Raw genomic sequence first — 15,531 nt, forward strand, 5'->3', positions numbered from 1 at the left:
GCCGTATATCATAAGCCGGCAGGCTTTCAAAGGTTTGGCGAAGGTCGTTCACCAGCTGACTGACGTGTTTGGTCTTGATGACCACATCGTCCACGTATGCCTCGACCGTTTGTCCGATTTACTTTTCTAGGCATGTCTGGATCATTGATACGTCTCCAACGTATCTATAATTTTGATTATTCCATGCTATTATACTATCTATTTTGGATGTTTAATGAGATTTAATATACCTTTTTATATTATTTTTGAGACTAACCTATTAACCGAAGGCCAAGTGCAAATTGTTGTTTTTTTTGCCTATTTCAGTGTTCCACAGAAAAAAAAAGTATCAAATGGAATCCAAATGGAACGAAACCTTCCCGAGGATCTTTTTTGGAACAAACGCAATCCAGGAGACTTTGAGTGGACGTCAAGGAAGCAACGAGGCAGCCACGAGGCAGGAGGACACGCCCCCCACCCTCGTCGGCCCCTCGTAGCTCCACCGACCTAGTTCTTTCGCCTATATATACTCTTATACCCTGTACAACAAAATTCTCAGAAAAATCAGCATTACAACAAAGTCCTGCGCCTCCCTAGCTAGCTTCAGAAGCAGGGATACTAGAGCATGCATGCATGCCTAGATCCGGCATGCATTGCTTCTTCCAACTTCTTCATCCTAGAGCTCACGACGAAACATGAATAGAGGCCACCATCTACATGTTATAAAACAAAATAGTTAGGAACAAAATAAATTCAAACATGTTAACTTTTTGGCATAAATAACAATAGAACAATCAAAACGAGGCATAGTTATCAGTGAATACTAGTGACTACCAATAATCAGTAAATATTATATTAGTGAGGAACAACATCATAAAGATAACAGTGGGGATGCCACAACTAGAAGGAGCAAGCTATTTTGTATTTGAGAAACTGAAAAAAATGCATCAACAATTTCTCAGAAGGTAATTGAACTTATGTGCACACATTTGGACAAAAACAAGAGCTTGCACTATACACATTAATTAGAATAGGATCGCAAGACACCTACACAAGCTAGAAGGACTCTTTCAATTTCAAAGAAAGAGGACATTAGAAACTTTTAACATGTGTAATCTTGAGTTTGACAAGTACACATTAATTTTAGAATAGCATCACTAGCTCTGTTGTTGTTTGCATATTATATGAGTAGTTGTCTGCCTAAACAAACACAAATGTGCAATGCTTGAGATACATGTATGCAGCAACAGCAAGCAATTGGATGATAGTCCAAGAGCACTATAGCTCTAGAAGTAAAAAAGAAATAATACGTACAACAATATCTGGAACACATAGGTAGTAGCTAGTATGGTTTCTTGTTGTTCATGAGTGACAATCATTTGTGTGTGTACATCAAAAAGAAAATAGCAACATTCAATTCAGTTCGTCTTGCCCAAATATAGCAACCAGCAGACATCTAATATCATTATATTACTGCAAAAGAATAGTCCAGAATTCCCAAAAGGTTGCATTCTCACAAAATTCCAAATTCGCCTCAGTGAGATTAATGGATGTCACCTGCACCTCGTGTTGTTGCCCGCGAAGTGCTTCAGGAAGAGTGCCTCCACCTCGTCCGACAGCTGAAGAACCTGCTCAAAATTCCATGGCATATACACACATCAATTCATTATGTTTGTGTCAAGGTCTGAAACTCTTGTAAGAATTTGTAAGACGACAATACCTTGTCCGACGTGCAGAACGACGACCTCTTCACCTTCTGCGAGAAAAGTTATGTTGCTCGCTGCTACTCTGACACCTGAGAGAGCATTTACGTGTTAGTTGCGGACAACAAATTACACATTAGTTTAATCAGATGCATCAATTTTGTAACAAGCTTTTCTTCAAAGATACCTAGTCTGTTGCTACTACTGCAGTACTATCAGTGCACATCACTGTTGTCTACATCTGCATCTGCCCATTCACTAGAACCACGCAGATCACTAGTTGTGCTATTTAATAATAGTTGATAGTATTCTTTAATAATCATAACAAAAATTACATCTAATATCAGGTACCATTGAAGCACTAAACCCTTCCCACCAGCTTGACCCTAAGTAATAAATCAGTAGAAATCCTTATTGCGCGTGACCTATAGCATAGGACAGTGAGCAACTATAGCAAAGGCACTACACGGATATGCCACATTGCCACTAGTGCAGCATCAGCATCAATGGCAGTTCTAGCAATTGAAAATAGGGTGGTCCACCTAAAAAACAATTAACAACAAATATGATGTGTGCACATTTCTAATTAATTTACCAATACCACATAGAAATATATCAACTTGGTCTTACAAACATACTAAAACTCAGAATTAAGTCTCAGTTTTGTGTAAGCCTACATAGTGCATACATTGAGAAGTTCAACAAATATGTAAATGTGTTCATGTACTGTACTGGATAGCAATTAGCAGACAACTGAAGCCTGGTTATTATGTTGCTTAGCCTGCTTATCATTCATTTATTTGTACAAGCTAGGATTCATCCTATGCACTTGGTAGCTCTCTAGCAATCAAGGAACATGTACTGTACTAGGTAGAAATTAGCAATCTGGTCCACCTCAATCTTACCTTCGGCTTTGTACGGCTGCTCAGCTCCTAGCTGTTGGCCTTCTACGATGCACGTCTCCAGGCCCCAGGGCCAGGGTGCACACCTGCACACCGTCAGCCGCCGAGGAGACTGCTGTCGCTGGTCGTGGCGACTGGGCGCGGTGGCCGGCATCGGCGCGGAAGCAGCAGGGCATAGGCAGGCGTCCATTGGAAGCCTACCAGGGAAGGATGCGGTGTCCGTCGAGAAGTAGGAGGCAGAGTTAACATGGCCAGTCAGGATGCTGATGAACTGCTGGTAGTTGTTAGGTACCTTGATCTACAACATCACAAAAATATAGAACATCACATCATGAACGGCATCAACTCATCAAGTGACATCGCTGCAATCACAGAGAAGCAAGCTTTGAGGAGGTGCTGCAATCACGGATCCAAACTCAAAATGCTGAAAGGGAGGAAGAGATGGGGCGCTGTGAGGAGGAGTAGTGGAGGGACTGACCTCATTGTCCTGCTTCTAGTAGGCTGGTTAATTCTCGCATTTCCTAGTGTAAGCAGTTTGCACAACAATAGAAACCAATGCCATGACTCACAGAGAGACCAGCTCCGTTAAGTTGAAGAGCTCCAGCGGGATCTCGGTCAGATTCCAGAATCCGGTGATGTTCCTGCATGATCCAGATCCCAGCCGTCAATACACAAGCAAAGGCACCGGGAAAGCCGAAAACCCAGAGGCCTCGGATGAGCCGGGAAGACGGGGCATGAACAGGTGTGTGATGCGACACACGGGCGAGCCGTCGCAGCTGCAGTCGACGGATGCGTTCTGCGCGAAGGAGTAGATCCAGTCCCGCGTCCCGCACGGGCGCCCCGGGTTCACCGTCAGGCCGTATCGGAGACCCCACCGCTGGAACACCGCAAGCAGGGCGGCCGTTGCGAGGGGAGGAGGGGACGGGAGAGATCTGTGAGCCGCGGGCATTTTACCACCTTCCAATTCGGTAACGAGAGCGGGAAAGCGGATTTACCGTCGGAGGCATTGGTGAGCTGCTGCAGAGACGGGGGAAAGGCTGGCTAGGCTAGGCTAGGGGGCGACGACGACCAGGCCGGTGAGCGCGAGCACGAGCGCGAGGAGGAGGGGGAGGGGAGCCATGGGCGTGGGGAGGCAGGGGTTGACTTGGGGCGGAGGATTGGGGAGGGAGGGAGGCCCTCCGTTGGGGTTTTGGGGCGTGGGTTTGACCTCATGCCGTTGCGCGGGTCTGGGGAGCACGAGCGGCAGCGGAGACGAGGTCACGGACGATCGGGTCTCGGGAGGGGGCTGGCTACCTACCTCGATCGGGGGTCGGACTCGATCTCATCTATGGTGAGGGTCGTCGATGGTGGGGGTGGGGGTGGGGGTGGGGGTGGATCAAGATCAGGGAGGGAGAGGGTGACTTGGAGACGGGGATTTGGGATCGAGGGGAGGGTCGGGCGCCATCGATGGCGGGAGCAAGGAGATGGGGGGAGGAGTGTGAGAGGAGGAGTGGGTCGAGGATCTGAGTTAGGGTTTGGGTAGGTGGCTGCGGGTGGGTTTAGTTTTTCATTTTTTTCTCTTGATAGATAGATGGATGGATGGATGTGGGATGGAGATATGGATGGATGGGCGCCATGTCATCGATCCGTGTGACAATGAATTTCATCAATGAGAATAAACAACATATAATTGTGTTTTTTCTTTTGTTTTTCTTCTACTTTTTCACATGAAAATTCAAAAAAAAAATGATCTCATATTGTGCACAAGGGTGCATCTTGGAATGGCAAACAATGTTGCGTAAGGAAGTTTCATTTTCTTTGGATGAAAAATTCATTTTCCATTTTTTGAGTGCCTAAAATGAGTTTTTTTTTGAAGGATCTACCATATATTTGTTGCAAAATTGGACCAAATCATTTTTCTAAAATATTAGGCCATATTTAATCTACAATTAACCAAATGGCTGGGTAACAAAAGCTTTTATCCACCTCTTGTTACAAAGACAAATTTCCGCCGATTCAGCTAGAAGCGAGTCAAATTTGAACTGCAGGTGCCTTATAGTTTGATCTTTATTTTTTCTAAAAATAATTTCTAGTTACATAAGTATCTATTTAATCAGAGAAACACCAAAAGTTTTTCAAGATTCAACCACTAGCAAGGAACGGTCATGCCCGTCGTTTTGACCGCATTTTGAAATGGGCATGGAAAATTAAAAAAATAAAAAATTAGAAAACCTTCGCATTGTGTCATTATATGTGAACGAGTTACCGGAAAAAATAATAAACTTGTGATACACAATTATTTTATAAAATGTTCTAAAAAAATGAGCTATCATGTGTGAAGATTCATGGCTTTCAAGCCAAATGATCAATCTTATGGCCACATTCATGGCATAGTTTGCTCACATGATCTCATATTGTGCATAAGGGTGCATCTTGGAATGGCAAACAATGTTGCCTATAGATGTTTTCATTTTCTTTGCATGAAAAAATCATTTTCCATTTTTTGAGTGCCCAAAATGAGTTTTTTTGTGAAGGACCTACCATATATTTGTTGCAAAATTGGACCAAATAAATTTTCTAAAATATTAGGCCATATTTAATGTACAACTGACCAAATGGGTGTCAAAAGCTTTTGTCCACCTCTCATGAAAAAGACAAATTTTCGCCGATTCGGTTGGAAACGGGTCAAATTTTAACTGCAGCCACCTTATCGTTTGCTCTTTATTTTTTCCAAAAATTATTTCTAGGTAAATAAGTATCTATTTAATCAAAGAAACACCAAAAGTTTTCCAAGATTCAACCACTAGCTAGGAACGGTCATGCCCACCATTTTGACCGCATTTTGAAATGGGCATAGAAAATTCAAAAAAATGGAAAACCTTCCCATTATGTCTTTATATAAGACCAACTTACCAGTAAAAATAATAAAATTGTAATACGGCAATTATTTTAAAAAGGTGTTCTAAGAAATGAGCTATCATGTGTGAAGATTCGTGGCTTTCAAGTGGCCACATTCATGGCATAGTTTGCTCACTTGATCTCATATTGTGCACAATGGTGCATCTCGTAATGGAAAACAATGTTCCATAAGGAACTTTTCATTTTCTTTGGATGAAAAAATAATTTTCCATTTTTCGAGTGCTCAAAATGAATTTCTTTGTTAAGGACCTACCTTATATTTGTTGCAAAATTTGACCAAATCATTTTTCTAAAATATTAGGCCATATTTAATGTATAATTGACCAAATGGTTGGGTGTCAAAAGCTTTTATGCACCTCTCGTGAAAAAGACAAATTTTCGCCGATTAAGTAGGAAACGGGTCAAATTTCAACCGCAGCTGCCTTATTGTTTGCTCTCTATTTTTTCAAAAAATCATTTCTAGGTCTATTTAATCATAGAAACACCAAAAAAATTCCAAGATTCAACCACTTGCTAGGAACGGTCATGCCCGCCGTTTTGACCGCATTTTGAAACGGGCATAGAAAATTCAAAACAAAAAACAAAAAATGGAAAACTTTCGCATTGTGTCTTTATATGAGACCAAATTACCAGTAAAAATAACAAACTTGTAATACAAAAATCTTTTTTAGAAGGTGTTCTAAGAAATGAGCTATCATGTAGGAAGATTCATGGCTTTCAAGCCAAATGATCAATCTTATGGCCACATTCATGACATAGTTTGCTCACATGATCTCATATTTTGCACAAGGGTGCATCTTGGAATGGAAAACAATGTTGCCTAAGGAAGATTTCATTTTCTTTGGATGAAAAATTCATTTTCCATTTTTCGAGTGCCCAAAATGATTTTTTTGTGAAGGACCTACCATATATTTGTTGTAAAATCCGACCAAATAAATTTTCTAAAATATTAGGCCATATAAAATGTACAGTTGACCAAATGGATGGGTGTCAAAAGTTTTGATCCACCTCTCGTGAAAAAGACAAATTTTCCCCGATTCAGCTGGAAGTGGGTCAAGTTTGAACTACAGCTGCCTCAAAGTTTGCTCATGATTTTTTTCCAAAAATCATTTTTAGGTACATAAGTATATATATTTAATTAGAGAAGCACCAAAATTTTTCCAAGATTCAACCACTAGCTAGGAACGGTCATGCCCGCCGTTTTGACCGCATTTTGAAATGGGCATGAAAATTTAAAAAAAAATTGAAAAATTGAAAAAACTTCGCATTTGTGTCATTATATGTGAGAAGGTTACCAGGAAAAATAATAAACTTTTAATACGGCAATTATTTAAAAAAGTGTTCTTAGAAATGAGTTATCATGTGTGAGGATTCATGGCTTTCAAGCCAAATTATCAATCTTATGGCCACATTCATGGCATAGTTTGTTCAAATGATCTCATATTGTGCACAAGGGTGCATCTTGTAATGGCAAACGATGTTGCCTAAGGAAGTTTTCATTTTCTTTGGAGGAAAAAATCATTTTTTCGAATGTCCAAAATGAGTTTTTTTGTGAAGGACCTACCACATATTTGTTGCAAAATTGGACCAAATCAATTTTCTACAATATTAGGCCATATTTAATGTACAGTTGACAAAATGGTTGTGTGTCAATAGTTTTGATCCACCTCTTGAGAAAAAGACAAATTTCCGCCTATTCAAGAGGAAGCGGGTCAAATTTGAACGGCAGCTGCCTTATAGTTTGCTCTTTATTATTTCCAAAAATCATTTCTAGGTGAATAAGTATCTATTTAATCAAAAATACATGGTGTGGTGGCGAGACGTCGAGGTTTGGACGGTGGCCGAGGTGCCCAACTCTAGAGCGCGTAAATTGGCATGCCAGCAGCGTGGTCACCGCGTGACCGTGGCGTTGCCACGCGTTCCGGGTGGCCTTGGCATGTCTGGTGGGTTGGGTACTCCCCCGGTAGGTGTTAGGAAGAAGAAGGCAATACAAGAATCTCATGAGGAGACTGAACTGAGCTCAAACATGAATTAGCAGCCAAGTGTTTGATTAGTGGCAGGGAAAATGCACATGGCCAATGGGCCTAAGTTTTGGCCGAGGATGATCATCTACTAAGGATACTGTCTTGGCAAATTTGCAGCTCAAATGGAGGAGCCTAGGTGGCACTTGCTTTGCAAAGTACCACACTGGACAGAAATATGAATGTTGAAGCTGGGCTCAAATGAACGAATGGATTGAGTTGAAATTTGGAGGAGGATGATAATTTGGGCATATGAAGGCACTCTAAAAATTTCATATAATTTGGATAAATAAAAATGGTACTTCCTTCACAGTGCTCTCCACTGAATAGAAAATTGGGAAAAAATATTGAGGGAAATTGGCTAGATTAAATGAGCTAAAATTTGGTGGAGGGAGGTTTTATGGGCACGGTCATGCCCTGGTAAATTTTCAGCAATTATAAACTAATATAAAATATAGTTGCTTCACAAACTGAAAATATTACCAGAAACAAAGATTGGATGGTGAGCTCACATGGACTGTTAGATGGGTCTCAAATTTTGTGAGCTATGATTTGGTCATATAGAAGATGCAGAAAAAATTCAACTCATTAGGATATGCCTAGCTAGTACTTCCTTCACAATGGTTCTAGCTGAACAAAAACTTTGGAAATTTGCCGAGGAAGATTTTCTAGGCAAATGGAGCTGAATTTTGTCATGAGGCAATGATTTGGATAGCAAAGAGTGCCTAGTTTTTTTGGGGAATTTTGGGAGGGACAGAAATATAGGCTGCTTCACACCTAGGGCAAAAATTGACACATAGACATGACACATAGGCGAAACTGATGAGGTGGCGCCTAGTCATACCAATGCATCACCATTTACAATGCTATGACATCTATATTGGTCATGATCAGCTAGAAATAAGGCAGCGGACCAATGCTATCTACTTTACGACCATTTCGTGTAAGGAAATTATGACCTTTCTAACCAAAATGGTCGTTATGGTTTAGGGTTTGGAGCCCCCCGAACAGTTTATGACTAGTTGGTCTCAAATGGTCGTAGATTTATGACCATTTCTTCTAGGGTCACTGACAGAAGGTCACAAGTTGCAATATTTCTTGTAGTGCTCACTGGCTATACCTCAGGCCACTTTGTGAACTTTGTCGATTGCGACGTACAAGAACTCAAAGTCCCTGGTGGCATGGGGAAAGGGACCCAAGATATCGAGCCCCCGGACCGAGAAGGGCCAGGAGAGAGGGATCGTTTGAAGGGCTTGAGCGGGCTGATGAATATTCTTGGAATGGAACTAACACACTTCACATGATGTTACTAGTGCAGATGCATCTTGGAGGGTGGTGGGCCAATAGAAGCCTTGCCGGAAAGCTTTTTTGACAACGGCACATTATCCAATATGGGAGCCACACATGCCTCCGTGAATCTCTGCCTGCAGCGCTTGTCCATCTTCCCAGGATATACACTTCAATTTCACACCATTTGGCCTATTTCTGTGCAAAGTGTCATCAACAAACTGGTGCATACTCGACTGTCGTGCTACTCTTTCAGCTTCTTCTTGTTCTTTGGCAAGTTCACCTGTTTGAACGTAACAGACAATCTGCTGCGCCCATGCCGGAGCTTGTGGCTCGACAATAAGGAGCAACAGATGTTCTTCCTCCATGGGAGCACATGTCTCAAGGGCAAGAGCTTGCCTTATTGGAGATTGCGGCTCACCGGTAAGAGGCGTCTTCTTAGCAGCGTCAACCTTGTCGGTGGCTATTGGCAGCTCTCCTGGGAAGTCATTGCCGGTGTTCAGTTTTCTTCTCTTAGATGGCCTTGTTGATGGTATAACTGATGGCTGAGTCATATGGAGCACAAAAGTTCCTGGTTCGATGAGTAATCTCTTGGCGGCATGCTTTGACACGTCGGTTTCAATGTTGTTCTCAGCACGAGGAATATGCTCCGTTTGGAGACCGTCAATGTTCTTCCAACTTCCTCACTTCATCAACATATGCGTCCATCAACAGGCTCGGATAATCTTTGTTCACTTGCTTCACAATGAGATGTGAGTCGCCTTGGATGATTAACTTTCTCATGCCAAGGTCAACGGCTATCTGAAGACCAGCAAGCAATCATTCATACTCAGCAGTGTTGTTAGTTGCCTTCTCCCTGGGAAAGTGCATCTGAACTACATACTTGAGGTGCTCTCTAGTGGGTATGAAAAGCAGCACACCGGCACCGGCGCCCTGGAGCGTAAATGCTCCATCAAAGTACATAATCCAACCTTCTATTGTTTATTTGCCGGGGAGAGAGGTTTCTGGTACTTCTTCGTCTTGCGCTAGTATCCATTATGCAATGAACTCCACCAAGGCTCCATTCTGGATTGTTGAAGTACTTTGAAACTTCAAATCAAAACTTGACAGTTCCAAAGCCCACTCCACTATTCTGCCAGTGGATTTTGGATTTCTCAAGATGCATTGCAGTGGAAAGCGAGTGAAGACGGTAACTTGGTGTGCTTGAAAGTAATGGCGCAACTTCCTTGAGGCCATGAGGAGGCCAAAAAGCAACTTCTGCACACCAGAATATCTCGACATAGCCCCCTGCAAAAGAGATTTAACAAAATAAACTGGGCCCTGAACCATCTTCTTCTTCGGCACCACTTGCTGCTCTGATTCACTTGCTTGCGCTAAATTTGACTTGTCAGCATCTGACCTTGCTGAAGAAGATTCCAACTTGTCAGCTTGCTTCCCTCTCTGCCACTAGTGCATCACTGACCACTTGATTAGTTGCCGCCAAGTACAGTAGCAACAGTTCTTGTGTCTTAGGAGCAACTAGTATTGGCTGATAGGAGAAGTCCTTCTTGAAGTCTTCGAGCGCAACCTCCTCTTCAAGAGTCAATTTCAGAGGACCTGCCTTATTCAAGATCTTAATAAACGGCAAGGCGTGCTCAGCTAACTTTGAGAAGAACCTACTCAATGCGGCAACACAACTGGCAAGATACTGCACAACCTTGACGCGCCTCGGTGCTTCCAACTGCTCAATTGCTTTGATCTTGTCGAGATTGGCTTCAGTTCCATGTTGAGATACAAAGAACCCAAGAAGCTTGCTGGATGGAACACTAAACACACCGGTTGAGCTTCAAGTTAATCTTGCGCAAGTTTGCAAATGTTTCCTCAAAATTTGGATAAGTGTTTCTTTATGCTTGGTTTTGACCACTATATCATCCATATAAGCTTCAACATTCTTGTGAAGATGAGGACCAAAACCAATCTGCACTACCCTAGCAAATGTTGCTCCAGCACTCTTCAATTGGAAAGGCATACGTCTAAAGCAATACGTGCCACATAGAGTTATAAATGTTGTTTTCTCATCTTGTTCCTTGGCCATGATGATCTGATGATAACCAAAATAGGCGTCAACAAAAGGGAGCAGATCGTAGCCGGTAGTGGAGTCACACTCTGATCAATCCGTGGCAAAGGAAATGGATATTTTCGGCATGCTTTATTGATATCGGTGAAATCAATACAAAGTATCCACTTTCCATTTGCCTTACTAACGACCACTGGATTTGCTAACCAAGTTGGATGTAGTACTCCTTTGACCAGACCTACGGCTTCAAGTTTTTGGATTTCTTGGGCGATGAATTCTTGCCATTCCAAAGCCTGATTTCCGACCTTTTACTTGACGGGTCTTGCATTGGGGCAGAGGTAAGGTGGTGCTCAGTCACCTCTCTAGGAACACCGGAGATGTTAGATGGTTGCCATGCAAACACATCGACATTCGCCCGCAGGAAGACCACGAGTGTGCTTTCCTATTTGTGCTGAAAGTGCTACTCATGCCATCCTCCATTGCAGAGATGTGACGCCCCCGATTTGACCGTACACTAACCATGCACGCAAATGTGTACGATCAAGATCAGGGACTCACGGGAAGATATCACAACACAACTCTACAACATAAATAAGTCATACAAGCATCATAATACAAGCCAGGGGCCTCGAGGGCTCGAATACAAGTGCTCGATCATAGATGAGTCAGCGGAAGCAATAATATCTGAGTACAGACATAAGTTAAACAAGTTTGCCTTAAGAAGGCTAGCACAAACTAGGATACAGATCAAACGAGGCGCAGGCCTCCTATCTGGGATCCTCCTAACTACTCCTGGTCGTCGTCAGCGGGCTGCACGTAGTAGTAGGCTCCTCCGGTGTAGTAGGAGTCGTCATCGACGGTGGCGTCTGGCTCCTGGGCTCCGGCATCTGGTTGCGACAACCAGGTAGAAGGTAAAGGGGGAAAAGGGGGAGTAAAGCAACCGTGAGTACTCATCCAAAGTACTCGCAAGCAAGGAGCTACACTACATATGCATGGGTATATGTGTAAAGGGCCATATCAGTGGACTGAACTGCAGAATGCCAGAATTAAGGGGGGATAGCTAGTCCTGTCGAAGACTACGCTTCTGGCCACCTCCATCTTGCAGCATGTAGAAGAGCGTAGATGGTAAGTTCACCAAGTAGCATCGTATAGCATAATCCTACCCGGCGATCCCCTCCTCGTCGCCCTGTTAGAGAGCGATCACCGGGTTGTATCTGGCAGTTGGAAGGGTGTATTTTATTAAGTATCCGGTTCTAGTTGTCATAAGGTCAAGGTACAACTCTGGGTCGTCCTTTTACCGAGGGACACGGCTATTCGAATAGATAAACTTCCCTGCAGGGGTGCACCACATAACCCAACACGCTTGATCCCATTTGGCTGGACACACTTTCCTGGGTCATGCCCGGCCTCGGAAGATCAACACGTCGCAGCCCCACCTAGGCTCAACAGAGAGGTCAACACGCCGGTCTAAATCCTATGCGCGCACGGGTCTGGGCCCATCGCCCATTGCACACCTGCACGTTGCGTACGCGGCCGGAAACAGACCTAGCCTAGCAAGCATTCCAGTCCAATCCAGCGCGCGCCGCTCCGTCGCTGACGTCAAGAAGAGCTTCGGCTGATACCACGACGTCGAGTGCCCATAATTGTTCCCGCGTAGTTGGTTAGTGCGTATAGACCAAATGGCCAGACTCAAATCAAATACCAAGATCTCGTTAAGCGTGTTAAGTATCCGCGAATGCCGACCAGGGCCAGGCCCACCCCTCTCCTAGGTGGTCTCAACCTGCCCTGTCGCTGCACCACAAAGTAACAGTCGGGGGCCGTCAGGAACCCAGGCCCACCTCTACCGGGATGGAGCCACCTGTCCTTTCAGCCCCCTCATCAGAATCACTTGCGGGTACTCCTCGAGCCGACCCGACTTTAGTCACCACATGTGTCATGTATATAAAGTATATAGTATATACCCGTGATCACCTCCCGAAGTGATCACGGCCCAGTAGTGTAGCATGGCAGACGGATAAGAATGTAGGGCCACTCATGGAAAAACTAGCATCCTATTCTAAGTAGTAGGATAGCAGGTAAGGCTAACAACTGTAGCAACAATGAGAGGCTATGCAACAGAATAGGGTTAACCGAAAGCAGTAACATGCTACACTACTCTAATGCAAGCAGTATAGAGAAGAATAGGCGATATCTGGTGATCAAGGGGGGGCTTGCCTGGTTGCTCTGGAAAGGAGTGGTCGTCAACTCCGTAGTCGAACTGGGCAGCAGCAGCGTCGGTCTCGTAGTCTACCGGAGAGAAGAGGGGGAAGAAACAGTAAATACAATGCAAACATAAGCATGACGATGCGTGACATGACAATGAGCGGTACTAGGTGTGCCCTATCGCGGCAGTAGGTGGTACCGGCGAAGGGGGGGAACAACCGGGAAAGTATTCCCGATGTTTCGCATTTTCGGACAGATGAAACGGAGGGGGAAAGTTGCGAGTTCGATATGTTAGGGATGTGTGGCGAACGAACGGGCTGCGTATCCGGATTCGTCTCGTCGTTCTGAGCAACTTTCATGTAGAAAGTATTTTCATCCGAGATACGGATTATTTTATATGATTTTCTAAAGATTTAAACATTTTAGGATTTATTTAATCATTTTAAATCAACATTATCCAGAATAGTAAAAGATGACATCAGCATGACATCATGCTGACGTCAGCAGTCAACTGTGCAGTTGACTGGGTCAACTACGTGTGGGACCCGCATGTCATACACTGCTTAGTTTAACTAGGGTTTAGCTAATTAATTACTGTTTAATTAAATTAACTAATTAATTAGATTAATTTAAACATGATTAATTAACTTAATTAATTTAGTTAATTAATTAATTAAATTTATTTTTATTATTTATTTATTTTCATTTTTTTTCTTTTCGTTCTGGGGTGGGGCCCCCTAGTCATTGGCGCCATAGCGGGCATGCGGGTGCGGGCGAAGCCGCAGCCCGCTGGTAGCAAGGCGAGGCCGGAGTGGGGGCCTGCTCGGCGCCGGCCGGCGCGGGCGCGGCCGAGCCGTGGTTAGTGGCAGGAGGCAGGGGGAGGCCAGTGCGCGGGGGGGGGGGGGGGGGGGCGGGGGCGAGGCAACGGCGGGTCGGCGGCGCGAGGCGCGCTGCGGCACCGGCAAACGGCGAGCGGCACGGCCGCAGCTCGAGGAGCCAGCGGGGCGCTGGCGGAGCGAGGGCGGGGGGTGTGACGCGGCAGGGCTAGGCGGGGCAGCGCGGTGGAGCACACGCGCGGGACGAGCGGGCGGCGGAGGAGCAGCATCAGGGGGGCCGGGGCGCGACGGCGGGCGCGGGCGAGCGCGGCCTCGCGGGGAGGAGGCCGCGGCCGTGTGCGCGAGTGGGGGGAGGAGGAGAGTGAGGCCGTGGCCTCACCGTGCGGAGCAGGGGTCGGGGCAATGGGCTTGACGGAGGTCGGGGACGACGGCGACGTTGGGGAGGAACTCCGGCGAGGCGGCGTTCCGGGCGGCGAGGGCGCGGTCGGTGGCGAAGCTGTGGCCAGCACGAGGCCATTGGAGGCAGCGGCGCGGGGCACGGACGGGGCGCCAAGGCCCAGGATGACGACGTCGAGGTGGCGGGGCGCCGGTTCGGTGTCGGGGGGCGTCGGTCGTCGGCGAGCGTCGGGGCGGCGGCGGGATTTGCTGCTCCGATCCAGAAGGGGATCGGGGGAAGAGGAGGGGCGAGAGAGAGACGTGGGGAGTGGGGGGTAGTGTGCGGTCGTGGGGGGGTTAGGGTTTCGGTCGCCCAGGGGTTATGGGGAGTGGGGGGCCGGTCTAGTGGCCTGGATGGCCAGTTGGGCCATTCGGCCCAGGCAGAGGGGGGCTCTTTTCTTCTTTCTTGTAATGTTGTTTTATTTTCTGTTTTGCCTTTATCCTTTTATTTATATTACCTTTTTTGTTTTAGTTTTGTTTCCTACTAATTTTAGTTTTAGTAAAATATACTCGTAGCATCTAAATTAGTATTTCAACTTAGTCCATAGCCACAAATAGTCTAGTCCTCAAATAATTTAGTTTGACATTTTATTAATTACAAAAAGGTATTTAATTAATTGTTTTTACTGCTGTTTTATTCATCTTATAGTATTTAAGAATTTGATAAAGGTGTGGTTTCTCCACCATAATTACCTATGCAATATTTGGTTCACTCCGAACATTTTAGTTTTAATATTTGAAAACTTTTATTGTTTGCTTTTATTTAAATTTTGAATTTGTTTCAGTTCTGAACTATCGAGAGTTTATCAACAGTAACCGTGGTGACATGGCATCATTAGCGGGGGATCACTGTAGCTTAATTATCTGGGCGTCACAATTCTCCTCCACTACAAGAAATCTCGTCCCGAGATTTAAGAGGTATGGTGAGGGGGAAAAGACTTGGTTACGAAGTTCCATCGAGTCTTCCCGATCTTGGTTGCCCTTCTCAGAGAGGTCGATCCATTATGTTGATGTCTTCATTTCTATGCTTCAGGTCATCATGCTGAAGTCGGCATCCTTTCTTCTGGAACTCAATCGTACTTACGAATGTATAAAGGGGGTATTCCGGGACAACGGACCTCTGCAAGGTTGACTATCTGGTAGCTAATATCGGGGAAGGTGGCGGAAAGTAACTCTCGAACTGGAACTTTAAGAAGATATCGAGAGTAAAGT

General features: G+C 44.9%; 1 protein-coding gene across 9 annotated transcripts; it reads right to left on the minus strand.

Annotated features, from left to right (window-relative positions):
• Positions 1–333: 333 nt before the first annotated feature.
• LOC123052690 (uncharacterized) lies at positions 334–4,112 on the minus strand. 9 transcript variants are annotated; one of them, XM_044475999.1, is made up of 7 exons: positions 3,580–4,096; positions 3,345–3,461; positions 3,063–3,225; positions 2,588–2,882; positions 1,700–1,774; positions 1,497–1,607; positions 334–692 (listed from the first exon to the last, which is right to left on the minus strand). In XM_044475999.1, exons 4-7 carry the CDS (start codon positions 2,772–2,774, stop codon positions 598–600), a joined length of 468 nt encoding a protein of 155 aa, XP_044331934.1. In that variant the 5' UTR covers positions 2,775–2,882; positions 3,063–3,225; positions 3,345–3,461; positions 3,580–4,096; the 3' UTR covers positions 334–597. The 9 variants fall into 9 exon arrangements, with proteins under 9 accessions (XP_044331934.1, XP_044331937.1, XP_044331936.1 ...); XM_044476002.1 differs by lacking the exon at positions 3,345–3,461 and having other exon boundaries at positions 2,588–2,946; positions 3,882–4,105; XM_044476001.1 differs by lacking the exon at positions 3,345–3,461 and having other exon boundaries at positions 2,588–2,946; positions 3,580–4,105.
• Between the last annotated feature and the right edge of the window lie 11,419 nt (positions 4,113–15,531).

This window comes from Triticum aestivum, chromosome 2D (assembly GCF_018294505.1).
Source record: "Triticum aestivum cultivar Chinese Spring chromosome 2D, IWGSC CS RefSeq v2.1, whole genome shotgun sequence".
NCBI lineage: Eukaryota > Viridiplantae > Streptophyta > Magnoliopsida > Poales > Poaceae > Triticum > Triticum aestivum.

What these genes read in the sequence shown, in the direction of transcription:
- LOC123052690 (XM_044476002.1), bottom strand. Translation starts at nt 2,774, where the DNA reads ATGGACGCCTGCCTATGCCCTGCTGCTTCCGCGCCGATGCCGGCCACC. An exon ending in CGTTCTGCACGTCGGACAAG is followed by an intron (nt 1,608 to 1,699) that starts GTATTGTCGTCT and finishes AATTTTGAGCAG; the next exon opens with GTTCTTCAGCTGTCGGACGA. An exon ending in TGAGGCGAATTTGGAATTTT is followed by an intron (nt 693 to 1,496) that starts GTGAGAATGCAA and finishes TATAACATGTAG; the next exon opens with ATGGTGGCCTCTATTCATGT.